Raw genomic sequence first — 19037 nt, forward strand, 5'->3', positions numbered from 1 at the left:
GTGGGCCAGCTGCCACAGCATTGTATGTGTAGAACATGGACAAGATGGTCACCTCATAGATAGTCACTTACCCCACCGGTGAAATGGGGAGGAAAACAGGGCTTCAGTGGGTTTTATGAGGATTACATGATACAGATTTGTCACACTCTTAATGTGATACATCCTAAATTATACACTGTCATTCCTTTCTTCTTCCCTCCCCGCCTCCTTTCTTCTCTCTCTCTCTCTGTCTCTATCTTTCCTGCCAGGACTATATCACAGGATATATTTGATTACAAGTCCAGAAGCCTGAGTAAGCGGAAGTTTAAGTGCATACTGCTTTGCTACTTGCTGTACAACATAGAAGCTGGTGGGGGAGAGGTCCATTGGCTGGAGGACATGGCCTCTAAGATGTCTTCACCTCTCCTTCATGCTGCATGAATCGTGCTGTCATTAAGACTGTGATTCATGGTGAAGGAAGAGGAAGACCTAGTACTTGTCTAAGCAGGAAAAAGTTTTCCCCAGAAATCCCTAAGGAATCTGGAGGGTTGGCTTTCAGCTGCCCTGTCTTCATTGTAGAGAAAGTCAGGGAAAATGGGTGAGAGTGGACTGTAGTGAAATGACCTGTAGATTCCTCCACAGTATGAGAGATAAGTTCCTGTGTGCACAGTTCTCTTCTCATGGCTCTTCTGTGATTTCATTTCATGGAAATTTTTGTCATTTTTGTAGGTGTGTCTCAATGACCATAGTAGAACTTCAAGAATCCCTTGTGCTTTCTCTCCATTGTTTTAGGAACCTCACTCCACCCCCTTGTATCTTCTACATATTGTATCTTCTACAGACAACATGTGGGTGCAATGATACATAATTGATAACTTAATTTTAGGTATTTTTCTAGCAGAATATAATCATTATTAAAGACTCTGGCTTAGCAACTATTCATGCCTTCTTAAAAATTCAATCCGTAGCCATGTGGTTAGTTTCTTTCCACAGCTCTGAGTCTGCATACTCGAGTATGCAGATTTTACATATTAGAGTCAGAACATGCTTTGTGACATAAACCATAATACAATGACATAAAAAGCTCTTTTCATAGACAGGGTATCAATACATTCCATTTTGTAATAATTTGTCTTCTTTACATATTTTCTCCTTTTTCATATCTGTGGAGTCCATTTTCAGACTAAGGCCTGTGTCTGACTGTTTTTAATATTTATTTGAACACATACAGGCACATATTTGTATACTATATCTTGGAAAGAGTGACTGTCCCTGACTATTTTTCACTTTTTCGCATTTTATAGTTTTATTTATTCCCATAATTTCTTTAGCATGCAAAAAAGATGAAAATATTAAGGGAAAAAATGTATAGTTTGGAGAGGGTTTGATACATTAAATGCTTTCTAACTTGGAGATCCTGTGAGTAATATCAAAACTAATAGCCCATAAAGAGTTTCATTGTAATGTTGAACATAAACATTGCCCATAAAGTCAAGACTCCAGAAGAAAGTTCAAAGACCCACCATGCTTTTGACTGAGCAGTACCAATGCTAAAGTTCCAAACATCTGTTTAGAAGAGTTTCCATTAAGGACTGTTCTTTTTTTTTAATGTTTTTATTTATTTCTAGGAGAGAGAGAGAGACAGCGTGAGCAGGGGAGGGTCAGAGAGAGAGGAAATCACAGACTCTGAAACAGGCTCCAGGCTCTGAGCTGGCAGTCAGCACAGAGCCCGACGCGGGGCTCGAACCCACGAACCGCGAGATCATGACCCAAGTGAAAGTCGGACGCTTAACCGACTAAGCCACCCAGGCGCCCCTGGACTGTTCTTTTACAAGGAAAAATCTGAAGACATTGTCACGTGTGTACTACTACATTGTGCTATAGACTTTCTACACATCTGTAAGACCCAAGGTTACGTGAGCTTAAAAACTCGTAATAAACTGTCACTGAACCGTGCTCCGTGTCACATAGTGGACATTCCTGGAGGTTGTGTGTTGAAAAAAGGACAGCTCAGCCAGATTCATACAATGGATATTGTATTTTTGATTACAGTTTTAAAACAAAACCTGTACTGTGCAGGCCTCCTTTAAGCAATCTCTGTTGGGGACAAGAGAAGACAAAGCAAAGCAAGCAAATTCAAATAAAGCAAAACAACTCCAAAACAAATTTGATTCACAAAGCAAGTGGGAAAGGGAATGGTTCTCAGAACCATAAACCACATATGGTAGAGCCTGTGTCTATGCTTCACAAGCTTCCAAAATGAGAATTAGTCTAGAGCAAAGTATCAAGCACCTAACAAAACCATGTGTTAGGCAGGAAGGCAGTGTCCCTTTCAGTGGCATATTGGCTTTTTGAGAGAAAGCCATCTAATCTAAGCATGGTAAGAATGAGGAAGTATAGGAGAAAAGACTCAGATTTTAGTTCCGATTCTGGTCCTCTTCAGTATGTGACCATGGGAGTCACTTAAGCCATCTAAAAATTCAGTTTCATTAATTAAAAAAAATCAACTGTGATATGTCAATTATGGGATTATTCCATTGTAAGAGGCAAATGCTGGCAGATGCTTACAGAAGTGCTTTGTGAAATGTAAACACTGAAATGATTATTTTGTAATCTTTTTTTAACGAACTGTGCAGGAAAAAAAATAAGTTTTTGAACAACAACAAAAAATCTGGATTTTTTACCTTTGCTTTAGTTGAAATAAAAAAAGAAATATTAAGTATTTTAAGCAAATAAAAATATTAAATACCAAGACATTTACCACAGGATTTCAAACCGACAGTTACCCAATAACTAGAATGCCATCTACTTTTTCAGTATTCCCTTGTGTAACCTATTGCAATTCAAAACAATTTTCCTCTTTTGTTTGTTTCATATGTTATCTAAAACTGGGGCTACCCATGTTACAAATTTCCAAATTCTACTCTACGAAATTCCCATACTTCTACTTCCTCCACTACTGTTTGTAACCTATAGATAAAAAGTACTCAAGGGGCGCCTGGGTGGCAAAGTCAGTTAAGTGTCCGAATTTGGCTCAGATCATGATCTCACAGCTCGTGGGCTTGAGCCCTGCGTTAGGCTCTGTGTTGACAGCTCAGAGCCTGGAGACTGTTTCGGATTCTGTGTCTCCCTTTCATTACCCCTCACCCACTTGCACTCTGTCTCTCTCCGTCTCTCAAAAAAAAAATGAATAAATGGTAAAAAAATAATAATAATAATTAAAGAAAAGTACTCAAGATAGGTTGGGGTAGAAACCCAGCCCTTTAGCTTTCTATCCTGAGGCTATTATCAGCAACACTCTTTTTATTACAACAGAAAAGTACTTCAAAGAAACTAAGTTAAAGATATAAATAAACAAAAGAACATCACCACTTACCATGTTACAGCTCTATTGACTATAACTGGATTTCTTTCCATAAACTCTGTTTGCTATCACATGGTTACATATATTGTTCTTTCAAAAAGGAATAACTCTCCTAATTTACCAAATTTATTTTAATACAATGACAAGTCCTATGACATACATTAGGCTTGATGCTTTTCTATAATTGAGTCTGTGCTGTCCCATACTCTAACCACCAGGCATATATGGCTCTTTAAATTAAATTTTAAATTAATTAAAATTAAGTAAAATTAAAAACTCAGTTCTTCAATCACACTATGAATATTTCATGTGTTCAGTGCCCATTCATATGTGTCTGGAGGGCTGCCATATAGATTACTGTTACAGAACATTTTCTTCAGTACAAGAAGTGCTATATGGCAGTACTTGACCAGCTCCTTTCCATTTGGTCCATGATGGCTTCACCTTAAAAATGAATAAAAAAATAACTGTGACCAAAAAAATCATTCAGAGTAACATAAAGTTCAGATCTGGGAAGAACAAGAAAAACTAAAAGTTTGGCCCAGATTTCTGCCTTCTTCTAGATGAGATCATGTTATGGATATCTCCAAGGTGAAACAATGTGGGCCCATAAATACCAAGTGACTGGTTTAAATTTGTACTGAAAGGGCGTCAGACAGGAAACTTTAACTTGGATCCCTTTTTCTTACTGCAATGTTGTTTTTTAAATTTCACATTGATCCTTCTCCATTCATCATGCACCCTTAAAAGACAAAACCCGACAGGCTTCAATTTTATTGACTGTGATGATAATTCCTTGTAAAATTTAAAGCCAGTAAGAACCTGTCTATGAAAACACATTCACAATTAAGGCCATAAACAAAAATACCACCTTGTTATCATATATCATCCATAAAAAATAAATGCTAAAAGTAGCATGTGTCTATGTTCTACACACAAGCAGCATATACCTTATGTATATCACTTCACTAACACACATTTCAATAACATACATAACATAAATTAGCATTATTATGCCAATTTCATACATGAGGAAATGGCAACTTAAAGAGGTCAGGTAGCATCGTGCCTAAATCCCCCACACTAGAAAGAAACAGGTGTCCTAAAATTTAAATCCAGGTGTGTTTGACTGTAAAAACTCATTTCCCCTTGCAGAGCACTTCATAGATAATCCTCTGTGAAAAGTGAGCTGTGGTAAATATTCTCTAAGTTTTCATCATCTCTAACATTACATAAGATTGTGTGTGTGTGTGTGTGTGTGTGTGTGTGTGTGTGTGTGTGTGAGAACAACGTTGTTTATACTGTTCATATGTCTTCTCCAATTTCCATTCTGATTCACTTATTCCAGGGCAATTAACTCATATGATAAAGATAACAGAAGAGGAGGTTAGGGTAAGATGTATAAGAATGAGAATTTATCAATTTATTAAGCATAGATTTATCAAATATAGAGCGCAAACAGCTCCTCCTTGCTGTCTCTGCTCCAACCTGCTCTCCCTTTCTCTCTGTTTTCCTCCATCTCTCTTTCTCATACTCCTAATGAAGTTCAGTTTTTCAAGTGTGGGTAGTATTTACATCCAACAGGAGAGATGTGTCTTAGGATTAGGAGTGTGGATGTAATACTCATTTTTTCGTTGCAAAACAAAACAATTGAAACAAATTTATTGAGTGTTTCTGGTGCTACAGAAATCGTGCCAGGTTTTAGCTACACAAAGATAAATCCAGCAGCATCTGTGGTGCGAAGGGCATTTCCAGTATGTAAGATAAGTGATGAATATAAACAATCCCAAACCAAATGATAACAACATGGTAAAAACCCTTGAAATAAAAGGCTTTCTGGGACAAGTGTCTGTTGAGAGATTACAATCGCAATATGGATCATCATGCTGTTTATTCAAATAAATATTCATTCTACTGAAAAGGTTGTGGTAGCAACAGGAATAAAATGAGAGTTCATTTCTAGTATGTGCCTCATTCTCTCTTGCCTCATCCTTGGTAAATGGAGGGGTGGCTACATAGAATGGCAGTGCTTTTTCACTTTGCCATATGTTTCTTACGTGTACTACCTAATGATGAGTTTCCTTTTAGAACATGAATGATTTGACTCCTACCTCATCTTATCTTGAAACACATAATGAAATAGATACATATGTTAGCAAATGTCCAAACATATTGAGCAAGCCCATCATTATTCACAGAATGAAAATGTTAACATCACGTTATGGAAATATGAAGAACGTTGCATATTAATGAAATTCTTTTATATTAAATGTTCGCAGGCTGAAAGCTTGTCTCTAGCTTAATTGATTCAAGCAATGAGTGGGGCATAAGATTTAGAGAAACGTGCCCATCAATATCCTTATTTCTAGACCAGTGGTAACCCTAGCATGTTGGTACTGTTTTCCAGATGACCACCAAAATACTACATTCCTCTGGAGCTATTTTTCATAATGCTGTATCTTTCAATTGATCAAATGCCGAGAGACTTGATGCTTTCAAACCATGTGGGAGCCATACATTGGCAGGGAGGGATAGAGACCTTTTAGCAGCTGATTAGCAGACCTTGTTATAGGCTTGCACAATTCATGCTCATAGAAAGAGTCAAGAGCTAACACCACTGCCGAACGCTTTATTTCTGTGTTTTACCTATTAGATTTTCATAAGCCCATATTACAACCAAATTTGAACACCAAATACACAATATTAAATATTAATTTGAAAGAACTTGAAAGAAATCATATTACACCTTCTAGTACATTTCATTTAAAATGCTAAAAAGCCAATCGTTTTCCTTATATATTGTGTTCACCTTCTTGGAAACAGGACCATGCAAGCTGATTTTCATTTTTATTAAGTGAGTGCCTATAATTGTGGGATTCTCAGAAGTCAGAAAATAAAACCCACATACCGTTGGAAATGGACAAATTCTTATTACTCAATAATTTATTTTCCAGAGGCTTGCTAATCATTTCATCCAACAACCAATTGAATCTATTTAAATATAATCTTCCTTTGCCATATTTCATGGATTTGAAAACTAGTTCTCAATAATTGTCTAAGAAAGAAAAATCATTGAAAATCAGTTAAAGTCATAGTTAAAATTTTTTTTAAAATGGGTGGTGGGGACACTGAGCAAGCACTGTCATTCCATTTTATTACTTATTTATTTTTCTTTACCTCAATACTTTGGTTTGACAATAGGCTTTATTGTATTTTTCCAGAAATCCTTGGGAGATGCAATTATATAGATTTTATTTCATTATTGCCTCCTTCCTTCCTTCCTTCCTTCCTTCCTTCCTTCCTTCCTTCCTTCCTTCCTTCCTTTCAAGACTGTTGGAGAAGTAACAAAAATCACTGTCTCAGTTCAGAGTAAGGAAGTGATAAGACTATGCATCAAAATCCATACACAGCAGATCCAGGTGGGAGTATTCATTTGCTGTCTCCAAGTAGCCTGGTCACACAGAGTATAATCATTTTAGTCATTTCATTCAAAACCCTCAAAGCTTGGCCCACAGACACCGCTTCTTACCACTCAAAATCCCTTCCCTCTTCCCTTTCAGCTCTCCAACTCACCTGTCATCCAGCAACAACTTGTGTGCTCAAATATTCAGACTTGGTGAACTAACAGAGTACCTTTATAGTCACTTGAAAAAATCATGCCATGGGGCACCTGGGTGGCTCAGTCAGCTCAGGTCATGATCTCACAGTCCGTGGGTTCGAGTCTTGCATCAGGCTCTGTGCTGACAGCTCAGAACTTGATGCCTGCTTTAAATTCTGTGTCTCACTCCCTCTCTGTCCCTCTCCCACTCGCTCTCTGTCTCTGTCTCTCAAAATAAAATAAAGACATAAAAAAATTTAAAAAAAGAAAAAATCATGCCATTAGGTTAATGACCCTTGGAAATTTAAATGACTTGATTGCCTTAATCTTTGGATTTACTTGGTAGTGAAGATCGCTCTCTATTAGTTAATGCATTTATTTGACCACAGTGTGGACACTCCCCATTCCCCCCTCCCCTCTCCCCTCAATTTTACATTGAGCCAACATATTCACTGTGTGCCCAGGGGCTCCTTCAGATGGCAGACTCTAAGAAGCTTCCGTTTGGATTCTTGTCGGAGCTAAGGACTCTTCTCGGAGTCTGCCATGATGACTAACACCATGTCTGTCAGACTGGCCATACATGGACCCCAACCAGGGCTACCATTCACTAGCTGGGCAAACTTGGGCACGTAACTTAATGTCATTTGTAAAATGGAGATACTGTCCTATCGCCATCGCTGTGAGCAATGGGGATAAGGTATTTGGCACAGAATAAACGCTCAATATAGTGTTTTTTTGTTTTTTGGGGTTTTTTTTGTTTGTTTTTTTATTTCAATCACTTTATTTGAAAATCCTTAGTGATTTAACATCATGGTTCTCTTCTTGTACAGGTAGTTGATGAAGCCTAGGGTTGCCACAAGGCCTGCTAAGGCAGCCACAGCCACCACAGTCTTAAAAGCAATGTATCCGGCAGCCCCGTACCCTTTTGAGTCCACAACATCTCTGAGTGAAGAGCTATCTGATAGCAGGAGGATGGGTCCTGGAAAACTTACGATCATTTTCTCTTCTTTAGTGGTGTCTGTGGCTCTCTTGTGTCTGGATGACTCAGAGCAAGTCACAGAACACAGAGGGGAGTCAGGAAAGAGTTGATTGCAGATTAAGGCACTGCAGTGGAAGTAGACCAGGCTAGAAAGCACTTGGGCCTCTGATACAAAGGCAAAGGTCTTCACGTCAAACCTCTGATAGTGAGTAGGATAGGTGATGGACGAGCCAACTGGATGGAAGGTGGTTTTGTGGTTATCCAGGTTGTTTTCGCAGCCATCCATGATAATGTTCCACTGGGGGAGGGAGGTTGAAAAGAAAACAGAATTTATGCCAGTGTATAATGTTGGCAAAGAGATCTATCAGACTTTAAATAATGGAAATGATTTATTCATGTTAGTTTATTTAACTTCAACAGATATTTATTAATTATCTTCATCAAAATATTAAGTTTCTACCAATTAAGTAAATACTAATCAATGAATATAACAATGATAAGTCCATCCCAGACTAAAGAAGAAAATAATGGTAAGAAGCTCCTTGGTGCATTATAGTCTTAATTCATAGTTTGATTTTAGCCTGAAAAACCACAGCTCTATTTATTATAACCCCTACACTAAATGATATTGTTTTTTAAGCGAGGATATTCAAATTCACATAGGTGAAATAAATTCACATTGGAAATCTTTTAGTCATTATGAAATTTTGGGTTACAAAGGGATATTTACAACTCTCTAGTCCTTGCTTTTCCCATTAGGGTGACTTTGGTTCAAGTTCTCCTTGTATTTGCAAAACTCTCTGAACTTATATCTGTCATTTGAACTTTTCCCCATACATCCCTCTTTCATTGCAACACATTGCAACAGAATGGGCAACCTAAACTCTGGTTAATTTTATAACCCTGCTTTAAATTTCTCTGTTGCCCATAACAAAGCCCAAACTCCTGAGTCTGTTACATGAGGCCATTAATAATCTGGTTTCTTCTCTGTCTCAGTTTTTACTATTTACTATCTGAACAGTTAGTTTCCTACATACACAAACATACACATGTACACATATGTACACACACACACACACGCACGCACACAGGATGGATGTAGCAGCTCTTTGACAACTATTAACACCAAACTAATGGAGCTGACTATTTCAATAGGAGCTATGTGAGCCAGCACAGTAGCCAGAGGCCTGCAGGTGACAAACATGTTTTCTGGTTTACTTTCTATGAATTTTTGGTAACTGGGACTGACCTCTTGGCTGATAAAGCTGCCTGGAGGGTTTTTTGATTTGTCTTATTTTTGTTTTATTTTAATATATCATAGGGAATGAAATATTGGAATCTAAGTAGTAGAAAAGGCCATTAGAGAATTAATCTCATAGGGATAATAAAGATACGTGGCCTTAATTTGTACTTCAATTTGGTGAAGCTGTAAGAAGAAATGATTTCCCCCCCACATCTTTGTAAGGATTTCTCAGCTAAATAAAGCATGTTAACATGTGATGGCTTTCCAAAATCTTCCTAAAGATAGTGAGACCACCCCTCTTCTCTCATTTATCTCATCAGCCTCTTTTAATTACTTCATAATTAGACAAATATAATTGAAAAAGAGTTAATTTGGTAAGGATTTATTTATGTACACAGATGATCATTTAAGGATTATGTAGGGAACAGAATGCTGATTAGTTGATTTATATAAAAATATGTGGGGGGGATTTTAACTGCTTTGCAGAATATAGTCTAAAAACTCAAATGTTATTGATCAGCTGTATATTCTAATGCTGGCTATAAAAAAGGACAACTGAAATAAGGCAGTCTCCATATGTTAGGTCTAAGACTTAAATTATTCTTGAGTGTGTAAAATAATCAATTACTTTTTTCCTTTTAAAAGTCAACTTATTTCCTTTAGTGCCAGGAAAGCTAACATAAACCAAGATATAGTTATGTCAAGCAATATTGCCAAAAGAAGCAAGCAAAATCTTAGGAATGAACACCTTGAAATTTCTATTTTAAGATTCCTAATTAAGCATTCAGATTTAGCAATGTATTTTCTTGAGTTTTCATATAAAACATTATTTTAGAGACATTCTTTGGAATTCATCTCAGCATATGTTCATCTTTTCATTATTTCTATATTTATTTCTTCTCATTATTTATATATTTATTTATCTTGCACCCTAGCTGTTTTCTATTCTTGCTTTAAACCTCTCATTTCATCCTGCACAATCCCGGCCATCCAGCAGTAAAATGGGGGCTCTTCTTGATTCACAAGGAGTAATTTCCATGCTAGTTATTTTCCAATGTAATGTAGAGATGGGAAGAATTCACATCAGGACATATTTGCAAAACAATTTCCAAACTAATAAATCTCATGAATTTATCACTTTAATACATGTGATAAAGCTATATATGAGAAATTAATTTTTAAAAGAATGATACCTCGGGGCACCTTGGTGGCTCAGTTCGTTAAAGCCTCTGACTTCAGCTCAGGTCATGATCTCACAGTTTTCTAGTTTGAGCCTGGCATGGGCTCTGTGCTGACAGCTCAGAGCCTGGAGCCTGCTTCAGATTCTCTGTTTCCCTCTTTCTCTGCCCCTCCCCTGCTCGTGCTCGCTCTCTCTCTCTCTCTCTTTCTCTCTCTCAAGAATAAATAAACATTAAAAATTTTAAAAAGTAATGGAAAAATACCTTTACTTTTTAAAAAATGTTTTATTTATATTTGAGAGAGAGAGAGTGAGCAGGGGAGGGTCAGAGAGAGAGAGGGAGATACAGAATCTGACAACAGGCTCCAGGCTCTGAGCTAGCTGTCAGTACAGAGCCCGACCATAAACCCTGAGATCATGATCTGAGCCGAAGTTGGTCACTTAACCTGAGACACCCAGGAGCCCCGGAATGATACCTTTTCTAAATTGGTTGGGTAACTTGTGGGGCAGCTCTGTAAGTTCTGATTCATAACCTTGAAAAGATTTGGAAAACTTTCCTCTGCAAGAGATATTAGCCTCACCTGTAGCAAGAGAGAAAATGTCCATCTTGCCTAATTCCAAAACCTGATTTGAGGATAAGAGAACTTTATCCAGATTAAGAAAAAGGGTCTTCAATTCTTGTTATTTCATTAGGGCAAATTGGAGTAGTTTGACTTTATGATTAAAACCAAAACTCTTCAAAAGTATTGTGGTTGTAGGTTTCCAGGTTTCTCATTTGGCAATGAGAATCCAAAAAAAGGCAAGAAAGGTATTCACCAAAAGTCTTATAATATCTTCTGACCTTTTGAAATCATCTTTTTCCCCCCTGAAAGAGGATATTAATTTTACAATGTGTATGTGTATGTGTGTGTGTGCGCGTGCACACGCAAGTGTGTGTGTGTGTGTCTGTGTGTGTGTGTTAGTTTTAAGGACAAGATAATATTTATGATCCATTTAGACATTCACATGTATGGGATAAAAGTTGGAAGGGTGAGTAGGTTGTCCTAAGAGAAGGAAGGAGAATTACAGCCACCAAAAAACCATTTTCTATCCATTCCTATTTCCCAGCTCCTTATGCCAAGCATTTTGAGAATCAGGAACACAGAGTTTGTTTTTTTTCTTTTGGAAAACCCATATGGATCCCAGAAGGGAAGATATGAATTTAAAAAAGCTCATATGCAAGATGCAAGTAGTGATGTTTCTATACTACCCCACCACTTGAGTGGTTATACAGACATTGCGACTTAAAATCTCTTTTCAGACAGTCCAGTGAAATAATGCCCCCTTCCATTTCATCAATTATTCTAATACCAATTGGTAGCATTAGCAGTTGCTTGTATAGTGTAAATTTAGACTTCCTACATAAAATGGATATGTAAACATTTTTACTTAGTAGAAACCTAGGTGCCTTAATCAAGAGATTAAAACAGTGTTTCTGTTATATGTATTTTTTGCTTCTTCTGAGTATTTCTGTTTTTATCTTGGAAAGCCAAGTTTGTAGTCCTTTATTACTACAAAGAACCTTACAGCTAACTAAGAAAAGGCTTAAATTTTGTGAGAAATCTTAACTTGCATTCAACTCTAGAAAACACTTTGTGCACTTATCTTGGTGAAAGACACAAGAAAATGGAAGACACATCAAGGATTATGCAAGCTCTTTGATCCAATAAATATGTAACAATTTTTTTCTTTTTAAAATATATTTTTAAAATATTTATTTCACCCATCAAGATACAATTTAAATAAAAAATATTGGAATTTAAAACCTACTTAATCTTTAAAAACTGCAAAAGTTTTTAAAAAATTTAAAAAAAACTGCTCTAGAAGGAAATATTGTTTTTTTTTTAAAGTATAATTTATAACTTGTAGCTTTTGGTTAAAATATTTAATCAGTGTCCCAGTGTTGAATTTTTAACAAGGAAACTAGAAAAAAAAAACGGAAACAGAATGCTATTTAGAATAGGGGAGTCATGATATTTAAAATATTTTAAATGCTTTTATTATTATTATTTATTTTTAAAAATTCATTTATTTATTTTGAGAGAGAGAGAAAGAGGCAGAGAAAGGGAGAAAGAGAATCCAAAGCAGGCCCCATGCTCAGTAGGTAGCCCAATGAGGGGCTCAATCTCATGAACCATGAGATCATAACCTGAGCAGAAAGCAAAGAGTAGGATGCTTAACCAATTGGGACACCCAGGATCCCATAAATACATGTAAAATCTCAAGTGGAGGGACGCCTGAGTGGCTCAGTCGGTTAAGTGCTCAACTCTATTTTGGCTCAGGTCATGATCTCATGTTTGGTGTGTCTGAGCCACAAATCAGGCTCTGCACTGTCAGTACAGGGTCTACTTGGGATTTTCTCTCTCTCTCTCTCTCTCTCTCTGCCCCTCTTGCATTCCCTACGAATATGGAAAAAGAGAAGAAAATTATTCAAAAAGGAGAAAAAAATGTTATGAAAATATTGCTATACAAAAAAAGTGTTAATAACAATAAAATACCATGTTTCATTATCAAACATTTAGCAAACTTTTAAAAAGTTAATAACCTTAAGTGACAAGGAAAGTTACTATTACATACTTCTGGTAGTGATATAAATTTTATGGAACTATCTGGAAAGTAATTTGATGTAGTCACTAAAAGCTTAGAAAGAGTTTCATGCCCTTTAAATCAGTCATAGTATTTATAGGAATCTGTATTAAAGAAATGGCTAGACATATGAATAAAGATTTATGTAAGAATATATTCTTAATAAAACTATAATTGTAAAATTTTAGAAATATAATAAATATTCAATAATGGATAATGACTAATAAATTATTGTGCACCCATATGATGTATGGTTGGTAGTAAAAAGAATTTTAAATATAATTTAAAAATTAAGCTTGACACTTCTATCTTCACAGTTGAAGGCAGTCCCTGAAAGCAAAGTACCACATATGTAATCTTTCTTAAGTCATGGATAGATAGGTGATAGAAAAATGATAGAAAGATGATAGATAGATGATAGAAAGAGAGAAAGAAAGAGAGAAAGAAAGAAAGAGAGAAAGAAAGAGAGAAAGAAAGAAGGAAAGAAAGAAAGAAAGAAAGAAAGAAAGAAAGAAAGAAAGAAAGAAAGAAAGAAAGAAGAAAGAGAAAGACAGGGGCACCTGAGTGGCTCAATCAGTTAAGTATCTGCCTACAGTTCAGATCATGATCTCATGGTTCATGAGTTCAGAGCCAGGCTTCCAGCTCTCTGCTGTCCATGCAGAGCCTGCTTCAGATCCTCTGTCCCTCTCTCTCTATGCCTCTCCCCTGATTGCTCTCTCTTTCTCTCTCTCTCTCCCAAAAATAAATTTAGGAAAAAAAAGAAAAAACACAAGACAGATTTCAGAAGGCAATGCTTTTCCTGAGGAGGAATATAAAACAATAGTTACAGTTTGGTGAAAGAATATTATCCCTCCAAGAGAATTCCTGAAGGGAGGGAATTATTTGCACAAAAACCCAAAGGGGAGGAGCAGGTTCTTAAATGAAAGGAATATAAATCCCCAATATTTCCTTTCAGGATTCCGAGATCATATATTTGCTATATATTACTGCATTTAAAAAAGCATCCCCACATTTAGTGGCAAAACCACCACCATTTTAGCTTTTCACAATTCACATTCTTTGGTAGCAATTTGAACTGGGATGATCTGGATGGGTCCTCTGCTGGTCACACTTGGGATCACCCATGTGGCCATAGTCAGCTGGGCACCTGACTATTACTGAATGGTTAGGATAGCCTTGTACATAAATTTGGAGTTGGGGGTGTCTGTCAACTGTATCTTTCTCTCTATGTGGTCTCTCATCATCAAGAATGCAAGTTCAGACTTCTTCACATAATAGATTCAAACAGCAGAAGTCTCAAAATGGAAGATACAAAGCCTCCTGGGGGCTTTGCTCAGAGGGTAGAGAACATTGCTTCTACATATTTATTTGGCCAAAGCAAGTTATAGGGCCAGCTCACATTTTAACGGAGGAGAAATAGAGTCTATCATGATGGAAGAGTCACAAAATCATATTGCAAAGGGCATGCATGCAGGGATGGAAGGAATTATTGCATCTATCTTGGAAATCTGCCATGTATAGTATTCCCCATGTTGGTAGACTGGAATGGTATTGATGAAAGATCATTGGCTGGAGTAGACCTCAGAGAAAAATTCCTCATCGTAAGGGAGAAGACCAGAATGGTAATCAAGCCACACCACAGTTCATTCTTACAGGAGGGGTAATTTGTTATTGGGTATGGCTAAGACCTGAAGGTCCTTTGGATACAACAATGTCTTGATTGGAGGAAAATAAGCGTGTTTAAATGTACACTAACATGCCTATCACCTTGGAAGACTGAGTGTTTGGTTAGTAGTGAATCTGGACAGACAAGGTTACTATTGCACTACTGCCATGCCAGTAGACCAATATCTATTGTGCTATTCAGTAATAGTGTTATTGGCAGAGATACAAAAAAAAAAAAAAAAAAAAAGGCACAGTGGACTAATCAGATTATCTAGCCCTTTCTCTCTTCACCTGGCTGGACTGAATAAGAACTCCATCCCTGCCACCAATCCTGGTTCTTGGAAATTCAGTCAAGATAGAGATCTTGTGTAAATGATTTTGGACTTCCTGCTAATAGAGAATGAGTAAGAAAGAAGGTGAATTGCTAACATTTATTAAGTTTTTACCAAAATCAGACACTTTTCTAAATTCCTTAGAAATATTATCTCATTCTTTTGAAAACTCCAGTGAGGAAGGTATGGTCATATCAATTATTTCCTATTCATATGTGCATATGATATATGCAAATTAAATTATAAGTGTTCCTTTTTGCCCTATTTTCTACTTCACTATTTTACTCTATTGTACCTGAAAGCAGTACTAGATCTCAGCTCAAGAGAAGTCCATGCCCTGCAGACTCATCCTTGCCTTATAAACTGCACACTGGGGTTATCTGAGCCTACTGCTTCATATCTGACTTGTCTGGATCCCCATATGACCTGAACACAAATCATCATAATTATTGCGAAGATGTGCTCATTCCTCCATCAGTCAGGTTCATGACCTTGCCAACTGACACAGAGCTGGACAGGGCACTGAGGCCAAGGAAACACAGGGTGCTCTGGCTGCCTGAGACTTCCTGAATAGTCATGCCTTTGTGACACCCTCGTTTGCCTATGCATCTTGTAATGCCAACACCTGCCTCCTTATTTGATCCTATAGTTCACAGCGTTACTATGCTTTTTCAAGCCGGTACCTTCAGTCTAAGCCAGACTGCACTTGGGGACCAGACTATACTCTGTAATATGGAAGAACATTGGCTATATTAACGCTCAAGATAGAGAGGCTACTGTGAACTTGTTTGAAAGAAGACATACGAAAATCACAAGGTATATGGCAAAGCATATATTTTATTGTTGATGTAAGGAATTTAAAAGTGATTCTGACATCATATTTCTTCTTGGGTGGAACCCTCCTATGAAATATGTTGCTCCCACTCTACTTTTATTAGCAGTGGGAAAGCTGAGGCAGTGAGAAGTTAGCTCACTTTGTTGAGGTCATATAAGTCATGAGGGAGGTGGCAGAATTTGAACACTTGCAGAGACCAAGTCCAGAGCCCACACTCTCTGAAATATGCTCTTTTGGGAGATGAACTTGACAGGGAATGCTGATGGATCAAATACTGGCCAGAACATGAAGGAGAGTGAATTGTCAAGATGAAAATGCCATGGTAACTTCTCCAAGATGGAAGGGGGCCAGGCTGGGAGAACATGCTGAGTTTAAGACACCTTTGACATTGACATAGACATCAGGAACCCCAAATTTGACACGAGTGAAGTTTTCTTACAAATGTTACATATTTGAATGCCAAAGAAAAGTTTGGACTGATTTAATAACGTATATACATCAGTCAGAGTTGAATATATACCTTTTAAGTGCTTAACTTACTTAGTTGAACAATTTGTGGAGTTCAACATGCTAACTTGTGTCATGTGGTGTTTTCTTCAAAGTAGATTCAGTTAAAGAAGAGGCTGATACTGCAATTTAAATCCTATTAGTATGAGGTCTGTGCTGTAAGCTGAGTGCTTTTACTTTAGTGGAATTTCACTGTATCCGGTGTATTGTATTCCCAGCATACACAGTATTGCCTCCTAACTCTGTCACAACCTCTTGCAAGTTATCCAGTGTCCCATGTTTAGTTAGCAAGTGATAAGAAATCCCTCTAAAGATTAAGGACTCTGTAAGTGCTATTGCCTTACAAGAAGCTATGGAAAAGAACTGAAAGCATATAAACCTGCTGGTTTTGTTGACAGCATTAGAGAATGAGAAACTGGCCCCCACTAGGTAACTTATGAATTATAATTTTCTATCTTCATCTTTGCACATATCCGAGAGTTTAATTATACTTTGTTCATTATGAGTGCCTTGCCTGGGAACACGCCTACATCCTTTATAGTGAAATATTTGTGGTATTGACATCTAACATTGGTTGTGTGTGTGTGTGTGTGTGTGTGTGTGTGTGTGTGTGTGTGTGTAGAGGGGAGGGAGGTAATAGGGAAACAGCTTTGTGGTTTTAAGATTATTTAGGAGGGCCAAGAAAGGATTGTGTTAATCACTTTATCATCCTCAATGTTTTTACTTCTTTCATCAGTACCTTCTCAATCCTGGCTTGAAGTTAAAGAACCAGGTGAAGTGTTTGAAAGACTTCACTGAAAACAAAACAAAATAAAACACACATGAAAAAATGAAAACAATCCCCTTCACAACAGTGTATATATATATCTTTTATATATATATACATATATATATAATGTTCATTCTTTAATCTTTTCACTAACTTCCCTGTGTGGGTGTTAATTCCTGAAACATTCCTTGTACTCAAAACTCCATCACAGCATCTGCTTCAAAGAAGTCTATCAGTGACCATATCAAATATGATTCCAATCAAATAAGGCTTTACTGCTAAATGCTAAAAACAAAAAAACAAAACAAAACAAACTGCCTTGGCAAATCGGGGTCTGGGGCTCCCCCCCCCGCCCCCCCGCCTCTTCCCTGCTGAGGTATGGCAACCAGGCACCAAGTTTGGAAATCCTTTCTCCTCCATTCCAATCTCCTCATGACAATTAGAAGCAGAGGCCTAGAGGGCATTTGTGACCTACACTCATGCTGTGCATAAGGATAGGGTCTGACTCATGCCATCACTCCATTTTGATAATTCAGGGCTGCTCCAGGGTCAATCACATGTAATCTCTCAAATTCACTCAAATTTTAAGTCCAAATGGTATACAATGAATGTTATAAATAACATATTTAAAATTTGCAATAAATGTTATGATTCATTTCCTAAATCCACTTCTGAAAGTCACGTCTACTTCAATTCCAACGTAGCCTCCTTAAGGGATTTGTGAAGAGAAGTTTTGTAAATTAGATGAAAGCAGACTAGCTGTGTCAAAGAACAAGGCTTAGTCTGGGTAAGTAATCTCTCTTGCAACTTAATAAAACCCATTATGATGGGACTATGGGTCTCAAAGAAAATGAAATTCTCTAGGCATTTGTGACTGACCAGCAGGTCTTTCAGATGAGTGCATATCCTTGATTAAAGGATTTAGGGCATGCTATGAGCTAAGTCGAGGGTCACTGAGGTTTGCAGTTCAAGTGCCCTGACTCAGAGAGATTTAGAGTTTAAAATATTCTATTGCAAAGCAAGTTATATATGGTCTTCCTCAGGCAGTAGTTTTCAACTGAGGGTGATTTTGTTCCAGGGGACAATTGGCAATTCCTGAAGATCTTCTGGTTGTCACAACTGCTGAGTGCCAGTGGCATCTAGTGGGTAGAGGCCAGCTATGTCACTAAACATCCTACCCTGCAGAGAACAGCCCCCACAACAAAGAATCTTCTGACCAGAAATGTCAATAGCAAGGCCTTTGGAAAACACTGTTTTTATACCATTGTCCTGCTGATTTAACAGAATTGGCAAATGGCCCCAGAATGAGGCTTGGACCAGGAGCTCCAAAAGTGAGATTTGCTGTCTTGAGTGAGTTCTCCTGATAGAGGTTCTGAAAAGCATTTTGACTTGGTGATTGTGCTTGACTGCTTAGATCTAAATGTCACTTGCCTCACGTAGGCTCATTAGCTAGAACTTCTGCTCATATAAATGGCAGTTCCATGAGCATGCTGGGAGAGGGAAGTTGACACCATGATGAAATGAGGCTTGTCAAGTTTGTTGTAATTAAAAACAGCTCCAATGTCTGTCCCCTGTAGAAATCTAAATGCTATTAACAGGAGTATCTATGTGATAAATAAAAATGGCATCAAATTAACTATGCTTTCTGAAAGATTAAAACTAAACATTAATTTTTAAAAAATTGCCTCTTAGTTTCCTTCAGACCTAGTATGTTTCATTAGATCCTTTATATATTTTCCCCATTTTATTAGCTGGAAAGAACATTTCACTTTGGCAACATGTCTTTGACTCCATTTCCATATTCTCCTTCAAATTTGAGGTTCAACAAAACACAATGTTCTGATTTGATAATCATTCATACCCAGGTTCTTCTATGTTGTGTGTCCTCAGTCTTCTTGAAAATAGACTTGTGTCTTCTAGACACAAAGTATGAATAACTGCTATGATATTAGAGGTGCAAAGGG

General features: G+C 37.2%; 1 protein-coding gene across 1 annotated transcript in view; it reads right to left on the reverse strand.

Annotated features, from left to right (window-relative positions):
• Positions 1–7735: 7735 nt before the first annotated feature.
• Positions 7736–19037, reverse strand: part of LOC120222488 (zona pellucida sperm-binding protein 2-like) — a 31066-nt gene continuing 19764 nt past the window's right edge. The window contains exon 2 of the mRNA XM_039220334.1: positions 7736–8218. Coding sequence (XP_039076265.1) covers positions 7736–8218 — 483 coding nt within the window. The remainder of the gene's footprint in view (positions 8219–19037) is intronic.

The sequence above is a fragment of the Hyaena hyaena genome, unplaced genomic scaffold (genome assembly GCF_003009895.1).
Source record: "Hyaena hyaena isolate Hyena2069 unplaced genomic scaffold, ASM300989v1 scaffold_880, whole genome shotgun sequence".
Classification (NCBI taxonomy): Eukaryota; Metazoa; Chordata; class Mammalia; order Carnivora; family Hyaenidae; genus Hyaena; species Hyaena hyaena.